Consider the following 17,803-nt stretch of genomic DNA (forward strand, 5'->3'; position numbering starts at 1 on the left):
TTCTTGCAGGCTTTGTTCATTTCTTTTTCTTCTTTTTTCTTTTGGTTTCTCTTCTCGCTTCATTTCATTCATTTGATCCTCAATCGCTGATACTCTTTCTTCCAGTTGATCGAGTCGGTTACTGAAGCTTGTGCATTTGTCACGTATTTCTCGTGTCATGGTTTTCATCTCTGTCATTTTGTTTATGATCTTCTCTGCATTAATTAGTCTAGCTGTCAATTCTTCCACTTTTTTTTCAAGATTTTTAGTTTCTTTGCGCTGGGTACGTAATTCCTCCTTTAGCTCTGAGAGGTTTGATGGACTGAAGCCTTCTTCTCTCATCTCATCAAAATCATTCTCTGACCAGCTTTGATCCGTTGCTGGCGATGGGCTGTGCTCCTTTGCAGGAGGAGATGCGCTCTTATTTTTTGAATTTCCAGCTTTTCTGCCCTGCTTTTTCCCCATCTTTGTGGTTTTATCTGTCACTGGTCTTTGATGATGGTGACGTACTGATGGGGTTTTGATATAGGTGTCCTTCCTGTTTGATAGGTTTCCTTCTGACTGTCAGGACCCTCAGCTATAGGTCTGTTGGAGATTGCTTGAGGTCCACTCCAGACCCTGTTTGCCTGGGTATCAGCAGCAGAGGTTGCAGAAGATAGAATATTGCTGAACAGCGAGTGCACCTGTCTGATTCTTGCTTTGGAAGCTTCCTCTCAGGGGTGTACTCCACCCTGTGAGGTGTGGGGTGTCAGACTGCCCCTAGTGGGGGATGTCTCCCAGTTAGGCTACTCAGGGGTCAGTGACCCACTTGAGCAGGCAGACTGCCCCTTCTCAGATCTCAACCTCCGTGTTGGGAGATCCACTGCTCTCTTCAAAGCTGTCAGACAGAGTCGTTCGCGTTTCACGGGCTTCTACTCCTTTAGCTGAGCCCTGTCCCCAGAGACGCAGTCTACAGAGACAGGCAGGTTTCCTTGAGCTGCTGTTAGCTCCACCCAGTTCCAGCTTCCCAGCGGCTTTAGTTACCTACTTAAGCCTCAGCGATGGCGGGCGCCCCTCCCCCAGCCTCGCTGCTGCCTTGCGGTTAGATTGTGGCAGACTGCTGTGTTAGCAAGGAGAGAGGCTCCGTGGGCGTGGGACCCTCCCGGCCAGGTGTGGGATACAATCTCCGGTGTGCCGGTGTTACAGCGCAGTATTGGGGTGGGAGTTACCCGATTTTCCAGGTGTTGTGTGTCTCAGTTCCCCTGGCTAGGAAAAGGGACTCCCTTCCCCCTCGCGCTTCCCAGGTGAGGCGATGCCTCGCCCTGCTTCAGCTCTCGCTGGTCGGGCTGCAGCAGCTGACCAGCACCGATTGTCCGGCACTCCCGAGTGAGATGACCCCACTACCTCAGTTGAAAATGCAGAAATCGCCGGTCTTCTGTGTCGCTCGCGCTGGGAGATGGAGATTGAAGCTGTTCCTATTCGGCCATCTTGCTCCGCCCCCCGAATTATTTATTTTTTTCATGTTGATTTGTTTGAGTTCCTTGTAGATTCTGGATATTAGTCCTTTACGGGACACATAATTTGCAGATCTTTCCTCCCATTCTGTAGGTTTCTGTTTACTCTGATGGTTCTTTGGCTGTGCAGAAGCTTTTTAGTTTAATTAGGTACCATTTATTTTTGTTTTTGTTGCATTTGTTTTTGGTGTCTTAGTCATAAATTCTTTGCCAGAAGAGTTTTTTTCTAGGTTTTCTTCTAGAGGTTTTATGGTTTCAGGTCTCAGATTTAAGGCTTTAATCCATCTTGAGTTAATTTTTTGTATTGGTGAGAAATAGAGATCCAGGTTCATTCTTCTACATGTGGCTATCTCGTTTCCCCAGTACCATTTATTGATAAGGCATCGTTTCTCCAATTTGCGTTGTTGTATGCTTTGCTGAAGATCTATTGGTTATAAATATTTGACTTCATTTCTAGGTTCTCTATTCTATTCCACTGGCCTATATATCTACTTATATACCAGTACCATGTTGTTTTGGTAACTATAGCCTTGTATAATTTGAAGTTAGGTAATGTGATGCCTCTAGATTTGTTCTTTTCGCTTAGGATTGCTTTGGCAATTTGGGCTCTTTTTTGGCTCCATATGAATTTTAGGATAGTTTTTTCTAATTCTGTAAAAAATGATGTTGGTATTTTGATACCAAGGGCATTGAATCTGTTGATTGTTTGGGGCAGTATGTTTATTTTCATGATATTGATTCTTCCAATCCATGAGTGTCGGAGGTATTTGCATTTGTTTGTGTCATCTATGATTTCTTAGAATAAACGTTTTTCTATCAGTTTCCTCACTACCTTCTCACTTGTGTAATTTGTCCATGGCATCTTCTCACATGAGTTAATCTGTATTTTAAAATAGCTTCAAAGAAAACTATAAGAAGGACAGAACAGCTAGTTCAGGATTCCTTGTGACTTTAAGTTGTAAAAATATAAAATTTTCAACTTGGGGGTCCCTTACCCTTCATCAAGACAGAGTCCCCTGATGCCTCCTGGATTGGCCCTTAAAGACATGTATCTCTGGACAGATTCTACTGTCTCTAACTCAAGATCTGAACTTTGCTTGGAGGCCCTGGGTATTTTACCTCCACTACAAATACATTTTTATCCCAGTAAGTAGAAATGAATGAATAAGAGGAAAATATATCCACAGTCTTTACCCCCACCAGCAACTGACAAGAGTACAAGTTGACTGATTAACTTTTCCTAACCCATAGCTGACTGTCCTCCCAATATCAGTTCTGGTTTCTTGCTATATAATAATCATTCCTTTACTAACTCAAGGAGGGAGAAAAGGTTCAAAAGCATGCCATAGAGGAACAGGTAAAGAGATAGCAATTCTTAGTTGAGAAGATTTGACAGCATGAGGGAGTAGTTTCAGTATTTTGGGAGCTAGTACATAGATGGAGGGGAGGTATAGGGGAGAGAGAGACCCAGCAGGTAAAAATCAGGCCCTACAAAGACATTACAGGGAAATAGTTTCCTAAATGGAAGTCCATAATGCATTCCTCATCCTTAGAGGTGTTCGCACACCCTAGGCAACTATTTGATATAAACATGGCAGCAGGCAGCTAAATTAAATAGCCTCTAAGTGCCGTCCAATCTCAAGAGTTTACTGTAGATGTGATTGTTAAATGTTGCAGACAGAAGGGCCCTATTATTAAGCGTGAGAGGCAGTGTGGGATAATGGTTTAAAGCATGGGCTTTGAAATAAGGTGAATTTGGGCTGGAATTTGTATGAGATCACTAGGGCTACTGTAACAAAGTAGCATAAACTGACTGTCTTAAACAACAGAAACGTATTATCAGAAACGTATTATCTCATGGTTCTAAAGGTTAGAAGTCCTAGGTCAAGGTGTTGGCAGGGCCATGTTCCCTTGAAGGTGTTAGGGAAGAACATGTTCCAGGCCTCTCTTATAGCTTCTGGTTGGTTGCACGGCTTTTACTAGCATGGTGCCAATCTCCATATGACATTCTTCCTCTGTGTCTGTCCCTTCATCTGACAGTCTTTTTATGACTCCAGTCATATGGGATTAGGGACCTACCCTACTGCAGTACAATGTAATTTTAACTTAACTAATTATGTCTACATTGACCCTATTTCCAAATAAGGTCATATTTTGGGTTTTGGGGATTAGAACTTCAACATATAAATTTTGTGGTACCACAATTCAGCCCATAACAGAATTCCAGGGCCAATATATACTAGTTGTATGACCTTAGGCAACTTAATATTCTTCAACCTTCAAATGGATAAAAAATGTTCATCCTATTTTTCATTCATTAAATGGAGATTATTGTGAGGAACAAGTGAATAAATGCAAGTAAATAACACATAGTTGTGCCTCACAGAATAATCACTCAATAAATGCTAGCATTCGAGCAACTAGACATCCACATTCCCAGAGGACATTGCTGTAATTGTGTCCCCCTCATATCCAGCAAGTTGTTTGAAGCTCTCTGTGTTATTTTCTGTCACGTATGTAAAATGATTTTGTTTTAGAGATAGCATCTTACTCTGTTGCCAAGTCTGGGGTGCAGTGGTAAAATCACAGCTCACTGCAGCCTTGAACTTCTAGGCTCAAGCAATCCTCTCACCTCAGCCTCCTGAATAGCTAGGTCTACAGGCATGTGCCACCACATCTGGCTAATTTTTATTTCTCATAGAGATGGGATCTTACTAAGTAACCAGGCTTATCTCAGACTCCTGGCCTCAAGTGATTCCTCTGTCCTTGGCCTCCCAAAGCACTGAGATTACAGATGTGAGCCATTGTGCCTGGCCTAAAATGGCTTTTAAACCCACTCCAATAAAACTATAACTGAAAAACAAAGTTTTTTCACCCAAGTCATTAACCACAATTATCAAAAATTTTCTTTAACTTTCTCCATTCAAAGAATGTTAAGGAGGCAAGAAATATTTATCTTAAAAATAGCAAATCACTTCAGAAGGCCCTGTGCTAAAAATACTAGAAAGGTGGTATAAAGTTACTCACTTCTAAATATTTTGATGTATCCTGGCACTATTTAAAATTAGAACAAAGAACAGCTGTCAAATAAAGTCAGAGGTTAGAAGAGTTGAAAAGGCAGAACTTTTGCCCTGGAGCATTCATCATCTGAATATTATCTTCTTCTGTAGGCCTTAGCTTATTTCTTTATTTGTATTTTCCTTTTGCCATTGGAATTGCTCTGGGTGGTAGCTTTCTGGATTTTGTTGAATCCAATCATATGAATTTGATAAAATATCTTGATAAGATGATTCAGCAAGACCATTTTCATTTCTGTTTTGATTTTCACTCCTGACTTTAAGTCCCTTCTCACCCACCATCTCTCTTTATGCCTGTTTCTCTTCACTGAATGGGCAAGACCAGAAAAAACAAAGGCAGCACCAGGAACACTGAGTATTCCCTCATCTGCCACTCACTCCAATGTTTTAGCTGGGAAATAGGAAGTGAAGGTGGGCGGGGGCTGCGGGGGAACATAGAATATAAATCTCTAAACTCTCTAAGCTAAAGTTTCCTTAAGCTTTATTCTGTGGAGCTGCTGTTCTTTGAGTGGCTCTGTAAATGTTCCCTGTTCAAATGCTTTTAAGAAGTTGCAGTTGTAACCTTGGAAACTCTTGCAGTTTCACGGTGCCCATTAACCAGTGGAAGGTTCCAAGAAGTCCTGCAGTTGGGATACATCTTTAACTTTTTTATATTTTATTTTACTTTAAGTTCCGGGATACATATGCACAACGTACAGAGTCATTACATAGATTAACGTGTGCCATGGTGGTTTGCTGCACCTATCGACCTGTCACCTAGGTTTTAAGCCCTGCATGCATTAGGTATTTGTTCTAATGGCCTCCCTCCCCTTGTTCCCCACTTCCTGACAGGCCCTGGTGTGATATTCCCCTCCCTGTGTCCATGTGTTCTCATTGTTCAACTCCCGCTTATGAATGAGAACATGCAGTGTTTGGTTTTCTGTTCCTGTGTTAGTTTGCTGAGAATGATGGCTTCCAGCCTCATCCATGCCCCTGCAAAGGACATGATCTCATTCTTTTTTATGGCTGCATAGTATTCCATGGTGTATATGTGCCACATTTTCTTTATCCAGTCTATCATCGATGGGCATTTGGGTTGGTTCCGTGTCTTTACTATTGTGAGCAGTGCCGCAGTAAACATACGTGTGCATATCTCTTTATAGTAGAATGATTTATAATCCTTTGGGTATATAGCCAGTAGTGGGATTGCTGGGTCAAATGGTACTTCTGGTTCTAGATACTTGAGGAATCACGACACTGTCTTCCACAATGGTTGAACTAATTTACACTTCCATCAACAGTGTTCCTATTTCTCCACAGCCTTGCCAGCATCTGTTGTTTCTTGACTTTTTTATAATTGCCTTTCTGGCTGGTGTGAGATGGTATCTCATTGTGGTTTTGAATTTTAAAGTTCAGTGATGTTAAGTTTTTTCATGTTTGTTGACTGTATAAATGTCTTCTTTTGAGAAGTGTCTGTTTATGTCATTTGCCCACTTTTTAATGGGGTTGTTTGTTTTTTTCTTGTAAATTTGTTTAAGTTCTTTGTAAATTCTGGATATAAGACCTTTGTCAGATGGGTAGAATGCAAAAATTTTATCCCATTCTGTAGATTACCCATTCGCTCTGATAGTTTCTTTCACTTTGTAGAAGCTCTTTAGTTTAATTAGACCTCATTTGTCAATTTCTGCATTGGTTGCAGTTGCTTTTGGCGATTTCATCATAAAATATTTGCTCATGCCTATGACCTGAATGATATTGCCTAGGTTTTCCTCTAGGGCTTTTATGGTTTGGGTTTTACATTTAAGTCTTTAATCCATCTTGAGTTAATTTTTGTATAAGGTTTAAGGAAGGAGTCCAGTTTCAGTTTTCTGCATATGGCTAGCCAGTTTTCCCAGCACTGTTTATTAAATAGGCAATTCTTTCCCCATTGCTTGTTTTTATCAGGTTTATCAAAGATCGGATGGTTGTAGATGTGTGGTGTTATTTCTGAGGTCTCTATTCTGTTCCATTGGTCTATATGTCTGTTTTGGTACCAATACCAAGTGAAACATCTTTAACTTTTTAAGCCCACATTTGTCAAGCTTATGCATCCAGAATAGCTATTTGTAAGTTTTAGGAAACTTCTCTTCCTGTCTTGGGAACTATTAATACAGAGGAAACAAAGTGCCTCATCTGTAGTCACATGGCCAAGTAATGATCAGTAACAGCAATGAAGGTTTTGCGGTCCTGGGTTGCATGATCTTTCTTTTTCTCTAATTTAAACATATTCACAGTGCTACTGAAAATGATGGACCAGAATTTGCAGAACTCAGCCCAACACACCACTCAAAAGTTTAGGATCCTCTCCTTTTAGTCTTATCCCCACTGTGCTCCTGTAGGCTGGAAATGTGGAAATGGAAATTTATCACCGAAACGAAACCCTTCCTAAGGAAGGAGCTAGATGCTCTCAGAGCCCAGAGGGTGGCGCTCAGCCTTCCTCTTCTCCTTGAGTTGGCTCTGTGCTGAGTCCACTCCTTCTCACTCCCTTTGCCGTCCCTATCCTACCTTCTCTCCACAACAGGGAGTCCATCTCCTGTTCTCCAGGTTCCAGCTTTCCATCTAGCTTTTCCTAGGATGCAGCAGGAAGTGATGGCTAAAAAGCACCTTTCTCTGTCCTGCCACAGAGTAAAACCTCTACCACATAAACAAGCCTCACTCTCGCTAATACTGACCAACTCTAACATAGTTCATGTGAGTTACTACCTGTCTCTCTCTTTTCTCTCACTTGCCAAGCTTCCTCTTCCTTTTGAGCTGGTTGTCTTGCACCAGGACCCCATGGGAAGTGGGGGAGGCACAGGGGAGACTGAGCCTTTAGCATTTTGTCACATGCAATATTTATATGTGAATGATCACAGCTTCTTGATATATTTTTGCATTCTTAATTGTTTTTCTCTGCTGTGTTTTCTTTCTTCCTACCTTTCCATGCTATTCTCAAAGGGAAATACCTTGCTGTGGTTGGTCGGGGCACATGACAGAGGAAGGAGACTGGGGAAGCAGGTATAGGAACCGAGGGAGAGCTTTCCCTTGTCGCTCTGAAGCTTCGCTGAAAAATCAATTCACAAAAGGTAGATTAATAGGAGAAAAGGCTTACAAATTTATTTAATGTATATATTAAATATACACATTAGTATATGGGAACCTTTAGAAGGAAGATCCAAAAATAGGGGGAAAATCGTCCATTTTTATGGTTGGGTTCAACAAAGTATGGATGGACATACAGAAATACGATTCAATAAAAATGGTATAATCTAATGCTAGTGGACTGAGCTGGGAAACCCAGCAAGGTCTGTCTGCCTAGCTACTTCTTGGCCTCTCTGTAGCATTCTTTCCTTCTGGGTGTGGGGTAGAACGCTCTCTGGAATGGGCTACAGTTAGACAAGGTAGGTCAGATAATTTCTTTATGGCAAATTTTTACATAGAGGGAAAGTTAGAGTCATATTTTTAGGTTTTGTAGCTGGCTTTTGGGAAATGGGGTTCTGGTGTCTGTGACCTGCACTAGGAAAGAGAGATTCTAGTTTCTATGGCTAACCTGGGGGCGAATGGGACTGAGAGAGAGGAGGGCAGGAGAAGGTCAGAGAAACACTTTTGCTTCTGAGGCTGCTTTTGAGGCCGCTTCTGAGGCCTTCATTTGGGGGTATTGTTTTCTGAGCCCCAGTCAAGGGAAGGCAGGGGCAGACATGGAACCAGGCTGAAAGTACACGTGAAATTAAAAATGGGATTCTGTTCCTGAAAGCAACTGGGAAGGTGCTCAATAATGTTGAATGAATCCAACTTAGATACTTAAGTGAGACACTCTGCATCATCTTGCCAGCAATTCCAACTTGCGTGTATTTTTTAAAAAATGTACAAGCTGCTAACTTTAGGAGTGCAGCAATGGTCTTTGTGGAACACTTTCACAAGACGTTAGCTGAGTCTTTGGTTTTAACCATGAGTTTAAACGCATACATGTTGTTTAGCAGCAGTAGAAATGAATGATGTTTTTTGTCATTGTTTTGTTTTACTTTAAGAAACACAAGGCCAGCCTGGCATGGTGGCTCACGCCTGTAATCCCAGTACTTTGGGAGGCTGAGGTGGGTGGATCACCTGAGGTCAGGAGTTCAAGAAGAGCCTGACCAACATGGTGAAACCACATCTCTACTAAAAATCCAAAAATTATCCAGGTGTGGTGGCATGCGTCTGCAATCTCAGGTACTTGGGAGGCTAAGGCATGAGAATCACTTGAACCCGGGAGGCAGAGGCTGCAGTGAGCTGAGATTGCACCACTGCACTCTAGCCTGGGTGACAGAGCAAGACTCTGTATCAAAAAAAAAAAAAAAAAAAAAAGAAAGAAAGAAAGAAAAGAAACACAGGCCCAGGCTCAATGGCTCTTGCCTGTAATCCTGGCAGTTTGGGAGGCCGAAGGGGGCAGATTGCTTTAGTCCAGGAGTTTGAGACGACCCTAGGCAACATGGGGAAACCCCATCTCTACCCCCCTAAAAATCAATAAATACAAAAATTATCCAGGTTTGGGGGTGCCTGCTCATGGTCCAAGCTACTTGGGAGGCTGAGGTGGGAGGACGGCTTGAGCCTGGGAGGCAGTTTGTAGTGGGCTGAGATTGCACCACATCACTCCAGCTTGGGTGACAGAGCAAGACTCTATGGGGGCAGGGCGGGAGGGGATAAAAAGAAAAGAAAACCCTGCAGAATCTCAGATTTGCTTTGCTTAGGGCAATGTAGCACACTAAGTTAAGAGCATTGCCACTCAAATACTTAAAACTGAGATCTGTAGACCAGCAGGATTACTGTCCATGAGGAGAAATCAGATTGTCAAACTGTCCCAGAGACCAGCTGAATTTGAGTGTGCATTTTAACCAGATGCCCTGGCAATCCATGTGCTCATAGCAGTGTGTGAGGAGCATTGACTAAGAGTCTGGGCCCTAACCCTGATAATCTATGATTTGGTGATAGCTTGCAGGCAATAGAACATTTTATGTGAAGAGAGAAACATTAGACCAGGGCCTAAAACAATATAATTGCTCAACATCTGTTAAATATTATTATTGTTAGAAAAGTAAATAAAGGATATTCACTCAACATATATTTACCACATGCTTCCTGGGTGCCAAGAACTCTTTTAGGCACTGGGGACATGGCAGTGAAGCAACAGACAAAAATTCCTTTCTTTATGAATCGATGTCTTAGTGATGTCTACAAAAGGCAGAGGGATTGCTTTTATTATAGGAAAATAATCTTAGGCTTTCAATACATATTAATTTTATTGAACAAATGTATTCCTCAATACATTTTGGCTATTATTATTAGAGAAGTGATGAGCCGAGGATTATTTGTCTTATTATAATTATGTAAATTACAGGTTGTAGAGTGGTTGCCTTTACCAACAACAAAATAAACTTATTTGTTTTTTGAGCTCAACAAATACTGGCATCCTACTGCTTAAAGAATACAGTCCCAGCTTGTCCACATACTGAGCAGGATTCTTCAGCTTCATCTGTGTCATTCTCTGTCTAGCGCTCATGCTCACTGGTTGTGACTTCTTTCCTGAAAGCTCTTGGCATCATTCCTGGCACAGAGTAAGCACTTGCTAAGTATTAGCTCATATTACCCAAATCTTTGTTCACACACTTTCCTCTCTTTCTGGGATCCAACTCCAAAGTGCCCATTAAAGCCCAGCTAAATATTTGAATCTTAAAGGAAGGATGGAAATCACTGCTGCTACTTCTCTGCTTCCTCAGCACTTTCTCTCTTTGCATTTGAGTAGGTGAAGCTAAGTGGCCAAGTGGAGTGGCCTCTTTGTGAGCCCTGGAGGGAGGGCCAGGACCAAGTCTTCTGGCCCCATTCCCTCAGCAAGGGTCTAGCAGCGCTGGCAGTAGTTGCTAAGCTGAGTTGCTCAAAATCCATTTGTGGAACCTACAGAGCACAATGGAAAGGCAAACAGTCATGTTCAATTTTGGATTCAGAGGCTCTCCATGGGGTCCTTGGAAATTGACAGAGCAAGTTGTGGCCTTTCATAATAAGATTTTGTAACCCTCAATGGAAAGGAACTGAGCTTAAAAAAAAAAAAAGAGAGAGAGAGAAAATTACTGACAGAAAATTCTAAGAAACACCAGGAAGAGGAACTTAAAAGAGGAGTTGATAACATTTTGAGAGGTAGCAGTTAAGTGCCATAGGTTACTCTTAGAATGATGGCCTTGCTGGCAACAGCCAAGACTGGGGCCTGGGACTCCTTGGAGGGGTAAGGGAGTACCTTTATCCCGGTGACTGAAAAATAAAGGAGCCACACTGCCTACATTTTGTCTTCAGATTCTGAGAATACATGCACCTCCCATGCAGGCATATACACACATATACATAAGTACATGCACACACAGGCATATGTACACACATACACACACTTCCTGTGCATACTCATACTACCCACACTAATACAGACATAAACATAGAAATTAAAGCAAACATAAATAAAAATACAAATCTGAGCACATTCAAAAGAGAGAGAGCAGAGCAGTAAGGGAATCTGAGAACACACTGCATGAGGGAGGGGTGAAGTTGTTTAGCCAGGAAGAAAGCGCATGGCAGGCAGGTAGGTACTTCCAAGCCGTAGAATCCTGACTTATAGAAGTACTAGGATTCTTCTAAATGAAGCAAAGAGGCAAAAAGTCAGGTTGGAACTCCAGACAGTTGGAAGTTCCAGGAAGAAGATTTCAGCTCAGAGTGATAGTCAAGCTATGGGGTTCAGAGTCTAGAGTCTAAATGTGGACTCTCTTTTATTTTTCACTTTTGTGTCTGTCACTTAAAACCTGAGCATCATAGGCAACTTACTTTATCTCTCCAAGCCTGTATTTCCACATTTATCAAATGGTGGCAATAAACATACCTACTGCCTATTAAGTTGAAATGACCCACAGCTTGGAAGAGCTTATCACAGTGCAGGTTTAAGCTTTAGGTCTCACTAAACCTGGATCTTCCTCTGGAGATCTGGAGTTGTGCATCAAGGCAACTGGGAACATTGCTTTTATTTGGATTTAAGAGGAGCTTTTGAGAACTGCTCTCTGAACATACTTCCAGGTGTGTCTCCAGGAAGGACCTCTTTTCTCAAAAGGGAAGGCCTATAATTATCTCCTACTAACAAGTCAGTCTTGTTTGTAACCTTTCTCCAGCCTCCTGGAAAACGACCGGCTGGTTGGTCTGTGCAAGCAAAAGTCGACGTGTACCTGTGGCTGGGCTCCATCAAGCATGCCAGTGCCATCTTGGACAACTTGCCAGTAGGCTATGAAGCAGAAATATCCTCCAAAGGGGCTGGCGCCAATCACCCCCCATCCAACCTGCTCTACCAAGGTAGGGTCCCCACTGGGCAAAGAGGGTCATTCGAGATCTCAGGTGGGCTTCTGAAAAGATAATAAAGAGGGCAGCATGCATGAGATTTTGTGCATTATTTTGGGGCCAACTTACTGGCCTTCTGTAGTACAGTTCCTAAGTGTTCTACCTTACCTTTCAATGTCCCATCTAAAAAGAATAAAATCATTAAACGCATCTGGAATAAACACTTAAGTTTCTCTGTTAATAGAGAGGAAGTAATTCGAGTTTCTTTGTAGGCAGATTATGTAGGTTGAGTTTGCGTTTTAAACAAAAAAATGTCAGAATGTCAGTAAGTTCTTGTGCTTACATGATCTGTGGAATTAAGGCATATTTTACTTTCATGTGGCATGGGGATTTTGACCTATCAACAGCAGATATTCACATTTCCTAGTAGTAACCCAGTGGAGACTGGTATCAGTAGGTTCACTCATATTTCTCCAGCTTGGTTCTTGGCTCGGCTGCTTTTAAAATTCAGCATGCTTTATGGAATCCTTTCTTCTATGTAGTTATTTTCTGTAAGTGCCATCATGTTTATGTTTTGATACATTTTTGAATTTTATTATAAATATTCATTACAATTGCATTTGACTTACTTCCATTTATGTTATCTCTTACTGCTGAGTTCAGATAAAGCAGCCTGCAGTTTTACCTTCATTTCTGCTGAAGTTCAGTTTTGGGTTGAGCCAATGTTGGAAACACTGGAGAACTGTCTATACAGTCAAGTCTCCTCTGTGGCCCAAGGCTCCTCTGATGTTGGCTGAACCTAGACTGCCAGTGGAATCAAAGTTGCTCAATAGTCAGAGAATACAAGGTTCTGGAAATACATTATCTAATAGTTCAGCTCATGGTTTCCATGCCTGATATAAATGCATAAGAGCATTGTCTTTTTGGAAAATGCATAATACCACAGGCCAAGCATTGTGCCTCACACTTGATGCATCAGATCTCATTGATTTCTCAAATCAACCCTGGGAAGACTCTTCATCTTACAGATGAAGAAAGGTATGTATCAAAGATGCTTAGAAATTGCCCAAGATCACACAGCTAGTAAATGATAGGGAAAAAAAAATGTCTCCAAACCCTGCTCTCTTTCTACTGTCTTCCACCATACCTTGAGTGAGTTTTCATCTTTGGGTAAAAAACATCCACATTAACTTGATAGGAAAAAAGAGGAAGCTAACTTGGCTTCCTATTTTTATAGATGATCCCTAGAGACCCAAAGACCTGGCTGTGATTGCTATCCCAGCTGCTAGCAATTCAGAGAAGAGGAAAGACTTTTCCCAATGCTTCTGATCCTCTGCAGTGTGTTTTCATAGAGTGACCTAATAAATTTTTCCTGCTGTGCACTGGCATTGGTGGCTTTGGCTGCCTTCCACACCTACTGGAGAATTCTGTGCTCCAGAAAATACCCATTCAGCAAATAATTAGTTTGCACCCATATATGAAAGGCATGGTGAAAAAACTAGTGGGTGACATGGAGATGAGTGAGAGGTGATTCCGGCCCTCAAGTGGGGATAACAGACACATCTCTCATAACCACAAGTAAAAAGCAAGCCATAGCACAAGAGGTGTACCAATAAAGTGTGAGGAGGGTGACTAGATTAGTCCCAGGAACATAACTAGTAAGACGCAAGGTTTCAGAAAAATGAAAACCTACACTGAGTAAATGGTGCTCCCTGGAGTTGTGCAGGGCATAGCTTGTGTGGCTGCCATTGGGTGGTCTGCTAAATTACAGGGTTAGCCATTTCAGGGGCAGCTGGTGAACATTTTCATCCGGTGAACCATTTCCAAGTTCACTCTCAGCAGAGAAAATTGCCAAACTATGTAGCATGCTAAGGAACACGTGGGCCATCTCTAGAAACACTCCTGTCGGGAAATCCCTGTGCCATCTGCTGATGGCATCATTTCCATCGTTTACTGTTGCCATTTTAAGGGGCTCCCTTGCCAGCAGGGCCCAGCCTGTCATGTGAGGGTTTATTGGTGTATGTGGCAGTGGGGACAGAGGGAGGACTTAAAATTGAGTCCAAAGGAGTCACTTCTCTGGTTCCCCCTGCCTTGACAGAGTGTGGAGAACTTCCACTGCAAATACCGGACTTAACTGGTGGTGTGCAGAGCTCAAGTTTCCAAATCCTTTGCAGGATTAGAGTGGGTCTGATATGTTTGCTATGTTCTCAGGTTCCGTATTGGTCCCCATGCAGCCAGACAGTGGCATAGGGTGGAGGGACAGAAACACGTGTGAGCCTCAAGACAACAAAGTAAGGAGTTGTCTTTGGCACCCCCTGCCCTTCCTGTCCCTCCTCACCCTGCCAATCAGGGCTCAAGGCCTATAGCATCCAGGGCTGCCATGTCTCTCCCACCCCCTCATTTCCATCCCCTTACCAGAGCGTAGGCTCTGGCCCTTAAACTTCTGGCCTAGAGGGGGCAGTGTTGTCTCCCTGTTGGTTTCCCTCCCCGACACCTCTTCTGTCCATGGCTAGCTTGACTCAGTTTTATCGTCCTGGAGTTTTGCTCTGCTAGCACCAGCTCCTGTGCACAGACTTTTAAGAGCTCTCTGTTGCCTCGTTCAAGCCTCATAGGTCCTCTGTGATATGACTACAGATGTCTGTGTCCCTAGACTCTAGACAAACTGGAGTACATTCTTGCCCCATGTAGCCTGGTGTTTTTGACCCTGTCTTGACTCATCCTGCTCCAGTGTCTTGGCACCTCCATCCCTGCCTCTCAAATGTTACCAACCTTTAGGAGCTCTGCTCAAAGGGCAGCACCACCTCCGCTATGGTCTGCCCCTTTTTCTTTGAGTGTGCTTTGGCAGATATGAATGATTCCTTTGCGTGCACATATTCTCATTTTACATGAATAGTACTGTGTCTCCTATCTCATGCTGTTTTTTTTTTTTCTCATTAAGCACTTAGATTCGTGAGATCCGTCCATTTTGCTAAGTGTACCTCTAATCCATTGCCTCTAACTGCTTTCCCAAACTCTCTAACATTTTTCCTGTGCACTAGCACAGTGATGGACATGCAGGTTGCTTCCAGGTGCTCCCCAGAGGTCACATTGCAATGAGCAAGAGTAACAACACTCCAGCATCTTCACCCCACTTTTAGAGTTCTTCTCATGGGCCAGGCACCATTCTTGGCCTTTCAGTTCCCTTCAATAACCCTATGAGGAACTATTATTTCCTCCATTTTACAAATAAGGAAATAAAGGCACACTAATAGAGGGTTCATAGCCATGTACAAGTCCCCATAAGAACCTGTGTGAGGTAAGTCTAGGGATTGCATTGTGGGGGGTGGGGGAATTCACAGGGTATTTGTACCCTTACTTTAAGTAGAGTTATTCATCTTAGTACACAAGAGTTTCTGTATACCACTCCCCAAGTCAGCACAAAAACAGACACACTGAACACAGTGGCTTTGGGAGAGTGCGGGAAATGGGAGTGGGTAGAGAAGTAAAAAAGGATAAGTGAATATAAAAACCAAGAGGCACCCTGCAAGGAGCAGTGATCAGAAAGTACCATGGACCAAGGACTGTGACGAACTCAACTGTTACTTGAGGTTTCCCCACTGAACCCTGAGCTGCCCCAACCTGAGGCCTTTTCTCTGCCTCCTATCCCGGCACAGGGTGTGCTCGCTCCTGCTCTTTATCCCCTGTCCCTTGCCAGCATTCTCACAGAACACTTATCCCTGGCCCCCTGCCACTGTGATGTGGGTGCTTGTCTTATCTTCTGCCTTCTCTCAGGAGCTCCCCAAGGGCAGAGACTCTCTTAGTTACCACAGAATCCTCAGAGATTAAGACTGTACACAGTAGGTGCTCAAAATGACCCTGGCTGAATGGAAAATGAGTGAATGGATAACTTGAGACATATGTTGTGTTTGTTGAAGTGAAAACTATGTGGAGCGGTCCCTTGCGCGCACACACACACACACACGCCCACATACACACACGTGCACACACTCATGCCTGTATAAACAGGAGAATTACTAGGGGGTAAAATGTGATATTTTAGAAAGAGGAAAAGATTTTAGAATCAGAAATAAAATCTAGGCTCTCGCATGGGTTAATTGTGCAAACTTTTGAAAGTCTTTTAACCTTGTTGTGTGCCATTTTTCCTCATCTATAAAGTGGAGATCGTGCTATTTTGCAGGGTTTTAGTGAAGAATAAGACACATAACTTGGTGAAGATGCCTGGGTTCAAAGTACCTGCAAATATCACTTCTTCCCTTTCTTCAGGGCTTCTTCCATTCTTTTCTCAGAGGAGGGGGGATGTTTTTGGTGGTCTCCTTTTGTCTGTCTGTGGATATGTAGATGGACGTCACACGCAGACACACATGTGTACACACTGTTCTTGAAAAGCCCACTAATACCTGCCCCCTTCCATGATTTGTCCACAGAACAGCATGTTTTTCAGCTGAGAGCTCACATGTACCAAGCCCGGAGCCTCATCGCGGCTGACAGCAATGGACTTTCAGACCCTTTTGCCAAAGTCACGTTCCTTTCTCACTGCCAGACAACAAAGGTAACTGGGGTAACCAAGACAGCCTGCTTCTTTCCTGCAGCCTGCAACTGACCCACAGAAGAGCCCAGGAAAGAAACAACGGGGACATATTGCAAATACCTGCATCTCTGGGTGTGTAGACGTTTCATACTGAAAAGGGAATATGTGCCCACAAGGACTTACGTGGGGAAGGTCTATTGTTTCACTGTGATTATTATCCTAGGGCAAAGAATGCAAGTCCCTGAGGTGAAGGAAGGCTGGGAGAAAAAGAGGAGTGAGGAGGAGAAGGCTGAAGTGCCAGGCACAAGGCCAAGTGCAGTGGGGAAGGAGCAAATGAGGAAACAGCACAGATCAACCTGCATGAGGTTTATGATCCAATCATGGAGGGGTCTCAGTGGGGAGAAACATTTGTCAGTTTTGTGGTCAAGATGCTCTAGACTTTGCACTCACCAGCTGGGGAGCTTTGCATGCTTTTAACATCTCGATGCTTCACAGTCCCCCTCTTCTGGAGAATACTACCGCATAATGGATGTTGTGAGTATTAAGGGAGATGGGTTGTCTTAATCCATTTAGCATGCTTGTAACAGAATACCTGAAACTGGGTAATTTCTAAAGAAAAGGAATTTATTTTTTACAGTTATGGAGGCTGGAGGTCCAAGGTTGAGGAGCTGTGTCTGGTGAGGGCCTTCTTGCTGGTGGGACCCTGCAGGTTCCGAGGCAGCGCAGGGCATCACATTGTGAGGGGGCAGAGCATGCTAATATGCTCGCTCAGGCCTCTCTTCCTCTTCTTCTGAAGCTACCAGTTCCCCTCCCATGACAACCTATTGATCCATAGATTAATCCATTTGTGAAGGCAGCTCCTTCATGACCCAAACATCTCTTAAAGGCCCCACCTCTCAATACCATGACATTAGGGATTAAATTTCAACATGAGTTTTGGAAAAGACAAATATGCAAACCATAGTATGAGTCTGTGCCTGTTTCCTCTGTCTTTCTCCCTTTCCTATACAACAAGTACTAAAATGAGAAAAGGATTCCTAATCAGCGAAAATCCAGTAGGATGCTTTCCTCATTAGATTCTATTCTCTAAAAATTTATTCTGTTCTCTGAGTTGCGGTTTGAAGAGAGGGAAGCTCAGTAAAGAATTGCCCATCTCAGGGAGTTAAGCACTGTGGGTTAGACACAGAGTGCCATAAGGTTACTTTCTAGCTCATCTCCTCTCTGCCTGCATGTCTTTGGGCAAGTAACGCAACTCACTAAACCTCAGGTTTGTCATCTTAAAATGGGACTGTCATGAAGAAGCAGATAGTTAAGTTTATAAAATGATTGATAAATGCTGGCCATGACATTGGCTGATGTTGAGAGGGCTAACATTGGTCTCCAGGTCA

At 43.0% G+C, this 17,803-nt stretch overlaps 1 protein-coding gene across 1 annotated transcript in view; it reads left to right on the plus strand.

Moving 5' to 3' along the window:
- Positions 1-17,803, plus strand: part of FER1L6 (fer-1 like family member 6) — a 180,925-nt gene that overhangs the window by 85,485 nt on the left and 77,637 nt on the right. Inside the window, exons 18-19 of the mRNA XM_023223018.2 lie at positions 11,725-11,902; positions 16,312-16,436. Of these exons, the coding sequence (XP_023078786.2) occupies positions 11,725-11,902; positions 16,312-16,436 (303 nt within the window). The remainder of the gene's footprint in view (positions 1-11,724; positions 11,903-16,311; positions 16,437-17,803) is intronic.

The sequence above is a fragment of the Piliocolobus tephrosceles genome, chromosome 7 (genome assembly GCF_002776525.5).
Source record: "Piliocolobus tephrosceles isolate RC106 chromosome 7, ASM277652v3, whole genome shotgun sequence".
Lineage (NCBI taxonomy): Eukaryota > Metazoa > Chordata > Mammalia > Primates > Cercopithecidae > Piliocolobus > Piliocolobus tephrosceles.